We start from the raw sequence: 17,307 nt of genomic DNA on the forward strand, positions 1-17,307 counted from the left end.
TGAAAAGGAACAAACACACAATTAACAGAACCTCCAAGACCTCTTCAAGCAGCTGCCTGCTCATAACGCAGCTGAACACCCCAGACACTTCTCAAAAGTCTTCTAAGTATTCTGCCACTGAACACATTAATTTTCCCTGCCAAGTGTACATTTTTCTTTAATAGTAACGAGGTTGATGTCAAAGAACTGAAAATTATATACCATATGTCACACCAGAAGCAGCTTATGAAGATTAGCATATTTATAAGACAAAAAAATGCATTTTAAATAATGCAAATATGAAAAAAAATCTTTTTATTTGTAAAAGCATTTTTTTCCCAAATCAACTTAAAGGATGTTTTTCTACTTCCCTTTTATGAGATCAAAGAACTTAAATTCCATCCTGAAGAAAGATCTTAGAGAGAGTAATATCTGATATCTTGCAAAATGCCAACAATCAATAATTTATCCTTTCAAACTGTAATTTTAGGCTCTAAACAATAATCCATTTTGTCCAAGATAAAACAGAGGAGTCAGTCTGTTTGAATGGCTCAAAACATTCCAAGTTGAAAACCATGTAGGACAAGACTGAACACAGAACTCTAAGTTTCTAACTAAAACCCAGTATTTTTGACATGAGCCTATTTTTGCACATTTCTGTCTCAATTCATTTAGATGAACTTTTTAAACCAGCCCTTTTCAAACTTTTTAAAAGCCCATTCAAAAATCTGAAAAGTGATGGGAATTGAAGATGAACAATTAAAAGCAATGTGTTTTCAGCAGATGACCACTATGCAAATTAAAATGTTATTTAAAACAAAACTTAGCAAGATATGCTTAGTGTTATTATGGCCATTAACTCTCAAAGCAGCCATAAAGTCAGAATCATATTTGTCTACCTTCCAAAGACATGGTTCTCTACAAAGTTGATGCACTACTAACATGTACTTCAATGTATTCCACATGAATTTTGTTATACTGCTTTTGTTGATAATACATAATTTATCTAACCTAATTTAACATAATTTAGCTTGTCAGAGCAAACTGTATGCTAGTTAAATACATATTTTGCCTAGTAGGAACATCAATTTTTACACAACAATCATCACAAAAAATAGTTGCAATTCCCCGACAAAGTTTTCAAAAGGTGAAAACTGACTAAAAATAACTTTGGATCAATAATCAGAAGTACCAAAAAAAACATTGTGAAACTCCTTTGGATGATGAGGCCAGTTTTCCCCATTACTGTGGCATTCATTTTAAAAGCCCACAGCTGCAAATATCAGATTTTTCTATTATTACCACTGCCACATGAACTAGTCAATATGATCAAGTCTCTAGTAAACTCTGATCAGGCCACCTTCAAAGGTTTGGTTCTTCTGTCTTCATTATTCTTTTCACTTCAACTGAGAGCAGTCATACTTTATGATGCACCGCTAATAATCTGTAATAGAATTAATCGGGTGGTTTCCAGGAAGTAAAGCAGCTACAAGAGTATTTTTGTTGCACAGTTCTTTTAACGTACTATTCATAGCTAAGAAAGTACTTTTAATTTCCCTAATTAGCTGTTCAGTAATACAGGAATATGCTAATTAAAATCTATTTTTCTTCTCTTAAAATATGTCACACTATCAAATAGATACGAGAAGTGAATGAATGAATGACATTTGCAATTTCAATGCAATATTGACACTGTGCAAGTGCTTCACCAGCACTCGTTCCCATCATTTTGCCCTGAATGAGTTTGCAGAGTTTAACTGTTCAGAACTTAATAAACAATTTGGTAGATGATGCATGAAGAGAAAGAGGATCCAAGGTGGCCAAATAGTGAACAAGACACTGAAGATAAATCACAGAATCCCAGGATGTGCTGAGTTGGAAGGGACCCACAAGGGTCATCGAGTCCAACCCTCAGCCCTGCACAAGCCTATCGCCAAGAGTCACACCCTGTGCTTGAGAGGATCATCCAAACACTCCTGGAGCTCTGTCAGCCTTGGTGCTGTGCCCACTGCCCTGGGGAGCCTGTTCAGTACCCAAATACCCTCTGGGTGAAGAAGAACCTTTTTCTAACACCTGACCCAAAATGCCAAAGGATTCCTCTGCCATTCTAATCACAGCAATCAAGTAAAATTCTCATACCTATCTCCAGAGTTACATACTAGAAGTGTTACAAAGAGGGGACCCAGGCTATGGTATGTGATAAGCAGGTGCCCTTTTAAAGTAAAGCTTTGGGATGTGCCGTTCTTAAGTATCACAACAGCAGTCCTTGTTTGATGTGCAGAAACTTGTGGCTTCCATGCAATCCCAAAGGTTCCACGTTCATTTAGATAAACAGGCTGGACTGTCTGGCACTGGAGGTGCTGCAGGGTGACAGGGAGAACTGCAAGGGCCTCAGGATTCCAGCAGAGCTCTGCCCCTCTGAGCCCCAGAGACCTGCTCTGAGAAAACCTCTGCCAGAGCCCTCGGCTTTCAGCTGCTTTGCCTTTTGAACTTTTTTTTCCCCTGTACCTCACAGTTGTGAGATTTGTATTCTGTTCTCTGCCCAGATGGACAGTATCAGGAATTTACAGATAAGAACTCAGATCCTTCATCTTGCAGTGTGGGAAAAGCCATTTCTACAGTATCTCTGTTTTTCCCCACACGGGACGTCCTTTCTGCTCACCAAAGTCCCTGCACCGGCTACAAAAGAAATAAAAAAACAACCCAACACCACCAGAAAAAAACCAACCAAGGGCAGGGGAAAAAAAAAAAAGGAGCAGGGGTAGGGGAAAGCTCTGGGAATATGGGATGCTGTTTTTTATAGGAAGGGGTTTCTACAGAAAGAATGAGGATACATAAGGAAATAAAGTATCTTGAATTCTATTAGTGATTTTTAAAATCACAGCAACTAGAGGAAATCCTTTTAATTTACTTATTTGCATTTTTTTGGAATCACCTAAAAGCTGTATAACTCTAAATAATTGTGTTATTAAGAACACATATCCTTCTTTCCTTTGGATCTAGTTAAAGGAAAGGCCAGAGCTTAGAACAAATACAACCTTTTTAAAATTTGGGGATCTACACATCTGCAACAGCCAAGTACAGTAAAATGCAACCCACAATTCACTGTTGCTGCTTCTGTCTAGAATACCTTCATAAGCAAATAGCAAGACTTAAGACTTGGAAAAAATATCTAATTTTATCAACTAGCTCACACATACTTCAGTAGAAGACTGAGGATTATGCCTTTCTTTTATTAAGTTGGGGACCCATCACATTGCTCTGTGCAACCTGGTAAGCAACATTAATCAAAATGCACCACAGTTGTTTTACTTACTATATACATAAAGACAGTCTCATGTTTTGTCTTCTGGTTCAAATAAAATTTCTTTTTAAAAAAACTTTCATGGTTTTGAGCTTTCCACCAACGTGATAATGTTTATTTTCTTAAACCTCTTATGTGGAGTCAAGATATGACATAAAAAAAACCCCTAACAGCCCCCAAAAAAATCAACAAAAAAAGCAACCCGCAAAACTAAAAACCAAAACATGGGACTCCTTGGTTTTATTGAGAACTGCTATGAAAGCTATATATCCCCAAAGCCAAGTATTTCATCATAAAATCCTTATATTTCAACTGACTTTTTACCTGGATAGTGTATTACTTCCATTACCAATCTGAGTGAGGGGACAGACTAATTTTTCAGTTCCTGAAACCTGCTGCAGAACATCCTTTTTCACACACAGAATTCCTCACATTTACTCAGGTTCAAAAAAAAAAAAAATAGATCAGAGTGACAGAAAGAACAGGAGAGCAGTTTGCACACTGACATTGAAGAAATTCATTGGAATGACTCTGTATAACTTCAGCAGTACTTATTAACAAACCCTACTACACACGTCAGTTCTTCTACCAAAGAAGTTTTAAAACCAACACAACTGAAGCTTTTAAATGTATAAAGGAAAACTACTAAGAATCTTGTAATAGCAATACAAATGTTGAAAGCTTACCCTTCAGAGCTGTTTAAAGTGTAAATCACCACGTCAGAGAACGTTTCTAACATATAAACTTTACAGAATATAGGCTAAAAATAAAATCACCTGGTTTTATACATCATGTTATTATATTAGTATAATTACCTCAGTTATATTTAACCAAGTCATACAAATCTTAACCTCCCTTTTTATTATATTAGTTTAAAAGGTCAATCTAGGGTTCACTGTAATTAAGTTAGTAACTTCTGCAAGCTATAAAATATAAAACCTTTCTGTGATACGTGAATATGTAATGATGCACTTGATTTTTTCTTCCCCACAAATTTAAAAGAACACTTAAAAAGTGACCAATAGTTATGACAGACCATCCTTTACCAAGAACTCAAAGGGAAAAGGCTTCAAAGAGCTTGAAACCTGTTGCCTTCAGCTGTTTCTTCAAAGATGGTTCATCAGAAAGCGCCGAATTCTTTGTTTCTGACAGAACTGCTTCACACACGGTGATATGAAAAAGCACCACTAAGTAATTGAAAAACCACAAGTGTTCTGCCTCTAACATGATTACATTTCACAATGCAGATTTATGAGATTTGAGATCTCCATTTAAGATCATGCCACTTCATACAGTTTCTCTCAGTCAATCTACAAGGTACCAAATGAAAATGCATTTAATGCTGCAGGCGTGCTGGTTTGGGCTGGGGAAGAGTCAGTTTTCTTCACAGTAGCTGGGATGGGATGGGACTGTGTTTGGGATTTGTGCTGAAAAAAAAAAGGAAGTGATGGTAATATAGAGATGATTTTGTTGTTGCTGAGCAGCACTTGCACTCAGTAAAGGCCTTTTGTGCTTCTCACACTGCCCTGCCAGTGAGTGGGCTGGGGGTGCACAAGGAATTGGGATGGGACACAGCCAGGAGAGCTGATCCAACTGACCCCAGGGATATTCCAGACCATATGGGGTCATGCTCAGCACATAAAGCTGGAGAAGAAGAAGGAGGGGGAGGACATGTGATGGCATTTGCCTTCCCAAGTCCCTGTTCAGCGTGAGGGAGCCCTGCAGGGCTGGGGATGGCCGAGCACCTGCCAGGCAGGGGACGAGGGGAATGAAAGCCTTGTTTGCACACACAGCTTCTGCTTTACCTGGTAAACTGTCCTTAGCTCAGCCCACGGATTTTCTCACTTTTACTCCTCCAATTCTCTCCCTCATCCCACCAATGGGGGAGGAGAATGAGCGGCTGCTTGGTGCTTAGTTGCCAGCTGGGCTTAAACCATAAAAAGTCATAAATACAAATTAGGCTTAGAAATCTGAAATTCGGTTATATATATGCATTTAAATCACAAAAATATTCCGCCTACAAAAATCAGAACGGTAAAAGAACTTCTGACCAGCATCAGAAATAGGACTTCAGAAGCCTTGAACACACTGAAGACTTCAAAAATCCCCAAGGTATCAATCACTACAGACAGTTCTTCATATGTACAGTACATTCTACTTGCCAAGTTACTACATGAGCTCTGAATAGCTGTGTCTTTGCCTTGATGCAGCACCGAAACAAGCAGGCAAACACACAGCTTTTTCAGCATGTAGCCATTTCTCCAGAATTTCAAGACAGCTGAGACTGCTGGATGCCTGGAAAAGTGACTGAGAGCTGCAAACATGTATAAAGTCGACATTTGCCTTTCACTCAGAATGTTAAGATTTGACTGTATTACGAGAAATCCATATCTGGCAACTCTAGTACTGGTGTTGGGAACTTTTCAGTCAAGGCAGTCATGTCCTCAGAACAGCACTAGCTCTGGTCTTGTATTTTCAGCAAGTATTTTCTGTCTTTCCTGGGTTATATATATGTGTCTCCACTGTCTTTGTCACATGTTCAAAGTTCCAAGAGAACTCTTCTGGTAAACACACAGATATGGTTGTTAATGAGATGAGTGACAACGAGGTGCACTGCACGTGCCCAAGACCAACACTCACTAATTGGTTATAAAAAATGTGCAATATGCCATAATTCACCAAAGCACTAATGCCTAATCACTTCATGCTGCAATGAATTCCAAGTAAACATGAGTAATTATGCCATTAATTTTAATAAAGTGACAGCTAACACTTACTCCACTCTAGTGAACATTTGCACAAAAGTTGGTTTATCAGTATTTATAAAGTCCAGCAGCTCTACAGAAAGACACTTAGAACATTAAGAACCTTTTTTAAGATTTGTTCTTACATGTAAGAACATTTGTTCACGTTAAGTGTGGAAATCCAAAATTACTCAGCCCTTCATTTTTTACATACAACATAAAAGCTTTGATCTCATTTGTCAGTGATATGGATGAAAAGTATCCATCTCTGCCCGTGGGATCAGGATGGTCCAACTGCAGAGCCATCCTGTCTTTTCTAACTGCCTGCTCCACTGTTTGTTTGTTCTATATGTGGGTCTAAAATATATATTTGGGTAACACAAGACACAGCCACATCCAGTGTACAAAAGCTGAAAATTATACTCACAAGAAACCTGAGTGGGATTGACAAGGCATCATTTTAATTATGTTGCATTTACATAGTGAATGTAACGTTAAATTACCAGCACTTAAAACTTTTGAGTTTGACATGAGTGCCATTAACTCAGAATTCTCAACTGAAGAGTCAGAAAAATACGCATAAATATTTGACCCATTAAATGCTAATAATAAACCACATATAATTAATTAAATCTGAGTAAGATTGCTATCAACACTAGTACCGAGGAACTTGAAATAAAGATGTTAGGTACTACATAAACGACTTCAAGAGAAGTTTTCAAAACACTGATCTTGCCTTCTTATTCATTGCTGCTTCAGACTTGTGGATAAATGGGAGATTCATCCTGAGAGTAACTTGAAATTTTTCTGTTGATGATTTCATTAAACAATAGCATCACTGGCCTATTTTGTAATTGAATTAAGGTAGAGTCAATTGACCTATTCTCCCATTTCCATGAACAGGAACACCTAAAAGTGAAATTTTAGCCTTGTTCTCTGGATTAGGAGCACTAGCATGATCAGGCTCTGTGAACAGGAAACATCTTATCTCAGAATATAAATGTCATTAAGTTACTATATAAAATACATATTCTTTTCAAGAGGATAAAAAAACCCCACTGACCTCTCAATAGTTCTTAAAAGCTAAGAATCTTGAATACTAGTCCCAAGAGAGAAGATAACACAGAACTTTAAAACAGAAGTGTAAGATTAAAGAAAAACAATATTCTTTCTAGTTAAAATATGATATTTTAGAAAATTATGGTTGCACACGCCAACACAGGAAATTAATTTAAGAATAATCCACATATTTTTCCTTAAGACACATCCAAAGTTGCTCATAAGTAGCTAACTGTTTGTAACAAAACAAATTCTGAAGAGAAGTGGGAAATTAGTTGATAAATTTACCTTAAAATCTGGCATTTGAAGTGCCATGTACTCAAATGGTTTTTAAAAATAATTTCAGGTACTCCATTTTCAAAAACAAATCTAACTTCTTCATGACAATAAAAATAGCAAAAGGTGGAACACGGGAGTTACTATTCTTGATCTCTTGCCTCAGTCTTATCTAACATTTAAAAAACAAAATGCTGGGATAATCTACCATTAAACAATCTTCCTGCTCATCTGTTCTGAACAAGGCCCCCAGCACAACACAAGCCCTGCTTAACACAATGCAAGAGTCCCAGAAAAGCTACTCCGTGTCCAGTCAGAGGATAAGGATGGAATCTGTTCCACATTTCCCATGGAGAATCAGAGGTTTTAAGGTGTTCCTTCACCCCTTCACCAAGAGTAGGCATTGCTTGCATTACAGCAGCAAGTGGGAGCCCTGACCACAGAGCAGAAACACGTTGTGGGAGAGGCTCTGTCACCCTGGGACAACAGGATAAGGCAAATTGGGGACAAGAGTGAGACACACAGATGGACACCCCCAGGAACAATGGGTCAGTCTTCACCATGGACAACACTGTTGCCAGGGCATTAACAGCTAAGCTACTGGAAAACTTCTTCTGTGCATCATAGGATAAAACAGCAGTGCCAAAGAGTTTCTCCTAAATGACAGGAAGAAAGCACAAGGGTGCTGGTTTGCAACGTTCTGTTAGCACAATACATCAGAATCTAAGTTTATTCAACCTCTTGATCCTGAAGGAAAGAGAAGAGTCACAAACAATCTGCAAGAAAAGTCTGTTGTGCCTCTACGCTCACAGATTCAACAAGACTTAAAATGACACTTCTCAGTACACACATTTAGAAACACTGATGGAGAATTCCCATTCCCTCCTCCCACCACCTCAGTACTACAGCACTGTTCACTTGCCGCGTGTTCCATGCTATGATAAATGTGTTATCTTTGAACTGCAAGTATGGCACAGCACTGTATATTTCTTTTCCAGTCATCACACCCCATTCAGTTATTTCAGAAGTATTTAGTCATGACTGGCCTTTGCACTTCCTGACAGGTAAGAAATAAGAAACAAGGGACGTTCATTCCTCAACGTGCAAGGAAGGCAGCAATGATGGTGTTACTACTGAGTCTGTGTTTAACATAAATATTGGGTGAGAAAGCAGTACCAGTTTGACCAAATGCATTTTTCTTAAGTGTTTAAACATTTGAAATATTTGCACTAAAGTTCCATTGTTTTCTTAGCACCTTCCCTTAAAAGGCAGCATTGCTAAAGAGCTGATTTCCTATGAACTCAATGCCAAAACCACATATCAAAGCCACAACATTCTGGGCTAATAAATATACAGAGTCTGACAAATATGAATCTGAGGATGAAAGCAACGTCTACCAGACCTTCTGATTCTTTGTGTAATAATGAGTAACAAACTTCAATTTCAGTCTGGAATCAATGTAGGACCATTTTGGCAACACATACTGGGGCTATGTATCATTATTCTCTACTTTCTGGTCTGAGAGGGCTGTACTGAACAAATTATTTTTTAGATAACATGTTAGACCTAGGAGTTTATTAGAAAAATATATGGCTTATAGCTTAAAAGACCATAAAGTGGTTTAAAGAGACTTAAGGGACAATGATTTATCTCCCAGAATCAACTTTCTCTTCAGGCTGCTGCAACAGAGCATGGAAATGTGAAAAACAGGATTAAGGAATCGAGTTATCTGCATAAAAACAACAAATGCTTTATTGTTTATCAAAAATGACACTTCAGAAGTTATCTGGATGGTGTGATGTAAGATTGTACAATCCACTTCCACATTTTGTACAAAGTGGTGTTAAAGACTTCCTTTAGTCAGAGCTGTTGGAGCTCACGCCACTCTTTTTACCTGCTGAATCTGTGTATTAGATACAAACATTAAGAAGTAATACCAGAGAAATTTGCAATTTTAGTTACAAAGTTCTTCTTTTTTTTTTTTTTTTTTTTAGAAAAAAATATCATTCCTATTATCAGCTACAGAACTGAGGGATCAGGGGATTAAGGGGAATATGCACATTGCTCAACTTTAGCACTTACCTTACATGCTCAGGTCAGGAAGACTCCACCTGACGGAGGGAGAAACTCACTGAAAGGTTCTTTCAGAGGAAAAAAAAAAAGTTAAGTCTTCTAAACCACCCCCCTAACCTATTTTCTACCCCGGAACAGCGGCCTCCACATATTTGTAAGAAGTCAGGCAGTGCACATTCCCTTGTGTTTGGTCAGAGTTGGAAAATTCTCCAACAATTTGAACCGATCTGAGGTGGCTGGCAGGGTCGTGCCCCCGGCCATGACTCCCATCACCTCCTTTGCATTGTCCCTGATGCTGGTGTGACCCCAGGCTGAGCCAGTTCAGGGAGCTCAACAGCTGAAAATTAACTTTAAAAACACTTCCCTTAAAAAGCTTAGATCTACACTTTTAATGTTAGTGAGAGTTTATATTACACTTCAGGGACATTCCACAGATAAAACATATGATTAGCAACAGACTAGTATACATTCTGGTAACAGCTTTGTTATTTCTCATAGAAAGGACAGAACAAAAAATAGCTCTTAGTAAACCTAAAATACTATATACCTAAGATACCATATACAAATGCCATGTATGTCTAGAAGTTAAGAATCTGTATAATAAGGAGATCCTACAAAACCACTCATATATGTTTAAAGGTAATGAAGTTATTCTGCACATTAAAATAAAAGGTTCTCCACTTCTCAGCCATGTCACCCCTTGAACTGAGGCCTGCAAGTGCTACATGAACTAGTTCCTACGGCATCTCTTGGAATCTCCAGGGCTGTGATGTTTCAAAGACCACGTCTGTAAAGGAGTTGGAAAGTTTTACTTAACTGTGTGGGCAGATATAACTCCAGAAAGCCCAACTTCTTTGGGAACAGACCTTTCATGGAGTGATATTTCTGTTCTGCATGAGCTGAATGGATGGTGAAGGGTTGTCTTTGAGGCACGTGGAGCGAAGAGTCTTTATTCACTAGAAAATACTCACTTGATAGTCAGAAATAGAAACCAAATCTCACCAATTACTTGCTTTCCAGTTGTAATAACTGTAAGTAGACTAATCTAATGCCACGCTATAGCTGCTAACAGTTCTTCCTTTAGTTCACACAAAAGTCTTCTTGTGCTGAATTTAAAAGATTTGAAGCAAATGAAAGATGGAGCCAAGCACTGACAAGAAAACAAACTACTGAAAACTAATCAGTGAGCAGTATTCAGTCTCTAGTTCTGACATAGACAGTAAAATAGGAAGTATCAATTTAAACTTGATCATAGTGCACATGCATAAAGAATGTACATTAAAGATGCAAAACTTACCTTGGTTCTGGCATTTTATAATCTCTGCACACATCTTATAAAAATTATCCTACTTATAAAACTTCAAGAAAACACAATTTTGAAGATACCAACAAATCATCAATTTGTTCCTTCAAAACTGTTTAAATACATATTATGTATGTACATATGCAGAAGGAGGAAGAAAGGTCTATTTCTGTAATGAACTCAGCATGAACAAGATTTTGCTCCATGAGGAGTCTAATTGCCTCTAGTCAGTCCACAGATTCATTACAGCAAAAAAGTCCCAGTGAACCAAATAACTAGTCCATTCAGAATGTGATGTTCAGGTAAAGCTGTATAAAAAGTTCATAAACGCACGAAAACCTTGTCTTTGAATCAAGAAAATGTTCCAGACTTGTATGTCTGCGGTGGAACAGTAAGACAATAAAAAAGTCTCTCTGAGTAATACAAAAGCCCAAGCCCTCCACTTAACAGCTTCCTAATAATCCACTTTAAGATTGTTTATTATTATTTCTATGGTTTGTTTAATCAATCATTAGAATATCAGACAATATTTGCCTCTGTTATCCAAAATACATGACTGTGCAGAGAGATGACAGAACCTTCCAGAACAACCTTTCAAGGACTACGAGCCGTGGACACAGATTTGCCTTCTGTTCCTCTCAAGTGATATGAAAGCCACACAGCACAACTGCCACAGCCTCTCTCTCCAAACCCAGGTTGTTCCCAGTCTGAGGACCTCCTGGTAAAGCACAGAAGCAGCGTTGATAACCATCTCTCATTTACAGCTTGCCTTCAGCTCTGACAGCACCTTTACACTGCACCCGGGAGAGACCCTCTCAAACACTGCATTTAAAATGTTCACAGATAAATACTCACATCTCTTTGAACTTGCTTTGGGAAGTCTTGAGAATACGTAATTTTCCAGCAAAACATAAACATATCAAGCAAACCAAGAGTTACCAGACTAGAGACACTGAGAAGTCACAGGATCCGGCCACAGAAAACTCCAACTCTCTCCACCCCGTTGCTATTTAGACTGGGCTTGTCTCTGCTCTGCCAAATCAATTTGATAATTATTATAATTATACACACAAGAAAAATCGCCTGCTCAAAAACTAACACAAAATGCTCATCTAAAGAAAGGAAACACAAGAGGTGAATCCAATACAAAATAATAAGTTTCCAATAAACAGTAACAAGCCTCTGGAATTAGAAATGCTTCATTCTACATTTAATTCAGAACACTTTTTACTTCCTAATAAGTATTGCCCTCACATTTCACCATCTCTCCATCTCTTCCAACAACCAAATACTCTGTGCAAGTTCTTTATCATCTCTGCACCTAATGCAGTTTGAAATTTGCTTGAAAATGCTTCTTACACTCTGCATAATTACAATACACCAGATCAAATATTTGAATTAAAAAAGTTGGGCCCCAGAAACATTTTCATCTATTTACCATGACATGGCTTCTGTCAAAGCCATTGGTATCGATACCACCTTAAATGTATATTCAGGTATGTGTAGAATTCCGAATTACAGATTTGATTAAGCAGCATAAAAAGATTACACTTCCATTGCTGTTATGCTAAGATAAATCAGACAAGCTTCTCTTTCTTAATATTTAAAGATACCAGGCTCCAGCTGGAGAAGCTTAAAGCTTTGCACTGCTTTTATCTATTTTAAAATCTTTCTGAACAACAGCCATCAATCCAGAGAAATATATTTTCTAAGTATTCTTTCATTCCTCAACAAAAGACAGGCATTGGGAAGGTACTTAAATCCATTAAGATGCATGTAGAGCAGCCTCTAGCAACTTCCAACCTATTTAAATAAGCAGACTTTTTCTATTTCCATACAAATATTCCAGTAGTTTAGTAAACATTTTGTAGCTCAGTAGGCATCAGTGTTTGTTAATCTCATACATAAAGCATAAATTCCAACCCTGCGAGGGCTCTGTGTGCTCCCAGGACTCTGCCCAGGCATGCAGACCACGGGCCAGACGTCTCCGTGGGATGATGATGTTCCTCCAAGTACAGGAGTCGGTTACCGTGTCCAAATGATTCACTTGCACCATCACCTCGCAAATTCTAATTTGATAATTACGGTGATTACCCATTAGCATCTCATCATTTTTTTGATGACACACAATGACTTGAGGCTAACTAGCATCTCAAGCTCAAATTTAACAAAAGTGCCATGAAAAGAGGGCCGATGGCAGAGGCCAGGAGGCACAAAGAGCTGAGTAAACAAAGAGATGTGCAACAGTTTTGGGACTCTCACAGGTTCATTCTGCTGAGAAGCCCCTGTTCAGAGATGGGGCAGGGCAGTGAGTGGGGTGGGACACACCCTCAGTCTGAGGGGCCAGGTCTGGGAGCACCATTCCCAGCTGTGCACATGGAACAGGCCACAGCCTTTGTCATCGCCACATCTCTTCCACCCAGGGAGTCACTCCCACAGTGAGAAGGTCAGCACCAACAATCCCAAGGTTTGAAGAGAATCCTTTATTACTCACGACAACAAACCACTGTACGTTTCATACTAATTAAATTCGCTTTGGAAAGGAAAAAGAAATCAAATAAATTTTTATATTGATTTATGTAACACGACTACAGAAGACAGAAAAGCTGAAGAGCTAAGTACAAAATGAATTTAAGAGTGGTTTTATTTACAGTTCGCCTCTAGATCAGCTTTCACTTGCATGATCACTGAAGCTCAGAGAATAGTCAACCAACCTGTTGCAGTTGAAACTCTTTTCTTCCATTCACCTTACAGGAGAAGATACTTAATCTCAACCAATTTATCTAATCTGCTTCATATGAACTGAGAACCTGCATTTCAGTACGCCTGAAATATTTCTTACTCCTTTAATGCTGAAATAGTTATTTTAGAAACATTAGCTGGTTATAGCACAGTAATATGATTCATTCAAAATAGCCATGGCCCATATATTTAAAATGTTCATTTTTTTATCATATAAAAAGATTGAAGTCATGTAATTCTCTCATGCATATGACCACATCATTCCATTAGAAACTTCTGTGGCTGTAGCAGAATTTCCATTTTCATGAAGGACTTTTATAAAAACTGTCATCTTCTCTCTAAAGTAAATTTTTGCATAAAAATGATGAATGTCTTAGAATCCATTAGAATTCAGACTGCTAAAAGAACTGTAAGTTATAAATTAAAACAAATTTTGTGAAACCATATAGAAGCCCTCTGCATCAAGACCTCCATGGTGGTTTATATGTGAAAGAATTCTTATGAGGATTAACTATAATTTGTATATTCTGCATTATATAAAAACTAAAATAGTTTTATTTTGCATTGTTCATGTCTTCTAAACTCCTTACTTTTATCTTCACCAATATTTCTCAGAAATAATGTATCTTATTCTGTTCACTTCCCCTCCCCCTCTTAAATATTGATGGGTAAAACTAACTTGGTGTTAGGACTTTTCTTTAGGATAGTTTGTAAACACCTCATACCTCCCTGAGATACACAGTACCTGAAACTGATAGTACTGCAAATGCTGAGTAATCTGGAAGATGCAATTGAAAAATTATTCTATACTGTGTGCTAAACAAAAGTTTCAGTTCACTTTTTAATTCAACTAGATGACCAGTTTACTACTAAACCATAGAAAACTGTTTTTATATGGCATCTGATTTCCGAATCACTGGCACTTAAAACTATCTTTTAATAATTTTTTTTTCATCTTTAATGTAAATACCAAGAATCATCAGCATTTACCTTCAAAAATGAAGCATCATACTGGCATCTATCAACAACAACTACCAAAAGAAAAACACAAAAAGTGACGTGAATCTAAAATTGCAGAGATAATTAATGTCAGGTATGGCTTGTTTCGGGATAACAGTACTCTGTTAGGGCTTGCAGGCCTCAGCAGAGGTAATTTGGGAATAGCAATGACAGCATAAACAAAGCACTGAGAAAGGTTTATGAGGGTGGAGTCCATATAAAACACTGGATTAAATCTCTTCTGTATCCTGCGGCTCCAAACTTTTGGAGGATGCAGCAGCAAACCCTGAGCACACAAACTACAGCAGACTTGGCTTCCAACCCCTCTTCCTCAACACGCGAGCCCCATCCAGTTATTAAAACTGAATGCACCGTTGTTCCCTATGAAATACTTGAAAACAAAGAACTAAAACACAAAGCCCATTCCCCTTCATGGAGTATTAACTTCCGCTTTTAATAACCAGCTCCTGGTCCCACACGACACAGCCCTGCATTGTCCAGCACACACCACTTCAGCCAGACAATGCTCCCAGCAATAAAACTCAGCCCGGCAAAGAAAGTGAAAGCTGCGTTTGTTCAGCGTGTTATTTGGCGCAGCCAACTGTAATGCTTCTGCCTGCCATTTATTGTTTACTCTCTCAAAGGATTATTAAGAATTAGGCTACATTTGGCGATTTTTTTTCGAGAGGGGAATTTACATGCAAAGTGACTGACACTTGATATTTAGAGTCTATTGGTCGACTCTGACCCTTCGTTTACAAGTGACTCATTTGACTGCAAGGATCTCTGATGTGGAAATGCTCAGATACGAATCAATTGCAGTTTTTGTCTCGGCTAAATGTTACTTGGCAATCCAAAAGAAATGAACAGTGCCGAGACCGAGGTTCACATAGAATAGTGCTCATATGTTTAAAGAATTCCTTTTACATGCCCGATTTAGTTCTAGTCGGAGGATTTATGACTCCCCTTCTCCTAATAACTTATCTCGGTGCACAGCGTTTCAAACACACACACACAGACACACACACACACAGACACAACCAGCAGTTAACTCTTTTGCTTCCTGAAAGAACAGCACGGATGTATTTAAGCAAATAATAAAACCAGGTTTGCTGCCGATGGGGCTTTTGATTCTCTGTAGGAGGTTGGGATAGGGGAAGGATAGGACGAGAAAGGGAGAGAAACATGTAGGTACAGTTTGCAAATCCCTGTTCCATAAAGAAACGATTGTGTTTGAGAAAAGACCATTCCTACATGAAATCAGCTCAGTGAGAATTCTGCAGTTTACCTCTGATAAGGATAAAAGTCAAAGGGTTTCTCTGTACCCCAGCGAGATTCCCTTCCTCTTAGAAGGCAGATGCAGCATTTCTATAAACAAAAATGTCTCTAGCCCTACCTTGTGCCACTGCTTGCAACATGTGGAGCTGAAGCAACAGAAACGCCCACCATCCCCGACAGAAGATGAAACAGAAGTTTAACTTTATCATCATTCCGCCTCGCCTGCTATTCCTTCGGGCAATAATTTCGCGATCCACCTTTCTTTCAACCGCTATTGCCTCACTGATCCCCATCGGATCCGACTGCCCGCCACTCCTGACAGCGCTTTGGTCATTGCTCATTCCGCCCCGCCGGGCCGGGCTCCCCGGGGTGGGTCGGGAGCCTCTGCCCCGCAGTCTGGGGGGAAGCGAAGCCCCCGCTTCCCAGGAACGGCGGGCTCTTTGATTTGTGCTCACTGTGCCTGCAAGCCGAGAGCTGCACTCCGGGTGCCTCCCGCTATGACAGTCGCCACCTAAGTCAATGTTTCTTGTGGAGGTATTGATTGCACCAAAACAACCAGTCAGAAATGTGAAACACATGTTCCTCTGCACTGTCACATCCGATGCCTTCAGCAGAGAGGGAGTAAGTTTATAGGCGTCAGTATTTCACTAAATCCGGATCCTTCAGCACATCGCAAACAGGAACAGGGAAAGACTGATCCATCGTAGCCACCAGCAGACAATCCATCGAGAACCTTTCATACCGCAACGCTGATGGAAACTGTTACCCCCGTGATTTTTATGAAGCGTGGTGAGTTTTCCAGCGTGTGTCCCATTCTCCTGTAAAAACCCTCCAATGGAAGTGTTAAATTCTCGCAGAAGGGAAAAAAAAAAAAGCGTCAAGGAAAAAAAAAACTAATTGAAAGTATCTCGTTATTCCTTGCGCTGAGGATTTATTTCAGACAATTTCAAGATTAGCCATGCAGACAGAGTAGTCTCCAGATATCCCCGCAAAGCTCTGCATAGTTTATATTAATCCGATTTTCCTTGGGATACAAATCTCTACCGTCAACAGAAGGGTTTGAAGGGTCCTCGAGCAGGTAAATTGAGCAGCTCTGGCTGTGATTCCAGCTCGCCGTGCAGTCAGTCGGCCACAGGCCAGTGCCGGTGTCACTTGAACTCTCACGTTCAGCCGGAGGTAGGGAAAACCTCAGTTGATCCCGTCTCCCTTCTCGGAGGCTTGGTGCCGCTCTCTTCCTCGCGGGAAGACCACGACAAAAATCACCTCTTAACATGGAAAAGCGGTTTTTTTTTTCAGGCCGCCTGTGGACGCAGCAAGGAAACAAACGCTCAGCTGGACAGTGTCCGGGGCGGGGGGGGGAGCGAAAATCTCCCGAAACAAACAGCAACAAGGTGAAATCCTTCTCGGCTCTGCTGAGCCCTCCGTGCTGATGCAGCCCAGGGATCCTGGTGGTGCTTCCTCCGAGCGTCTCTCGCTCACAGGCGCTGTAAACACAAGGGGGAAAGCGCGATCACAACAGCGGCAGCGGCGGCAATAAAACCCCACCAAAA

General features: G+C 39.3%; 1 protein-coding gene across 2 annotated transcripts in view; it reads right to left on the bottom strand.

The window, feature by feature from the left end:
- The window catches only part of SDK1 (sidekick cell adhesion molecule 1), a 392,652-nt gene that overhangs the window by 374,726 nt on the left and 619 nt on the right, over nucleotides 1-17,307 (bottom strand). For both annotated transcript variants that reach the window (XM_017813542.1, XM_017813541.1), the window contains exon 2: nucleotides 15,876-17,241. In XM_017813542.1, the coding sequence (XP_017669031.1) occupies nucleotides 15,876-16,335 (460 nt within the window). In that variant the 5' untranslated portion in view covers nucleotides 16,336-17,241. The remainder of the gene's footprint in view (nucleotides 1-15,875; nucleotides 17,242-17,307) is intronic.

This window comes from Lepidothrix coronata, unplaced genomic scaffold (genome assembly GCF_001604755.1).
Source record: "Lepidothrix coronata isolate B3197 unplaced genomic scaffold, Lepidothrix_coronata-1.0 Scaffold41, whole genome shotgun sequence".
Classification (NCBI taxonomy): Eukaryota; Metazoa; Chordata; class Aves; order Passeriformes; family Pipridae; genus Lepidothrix; species Lepidothrix coronata.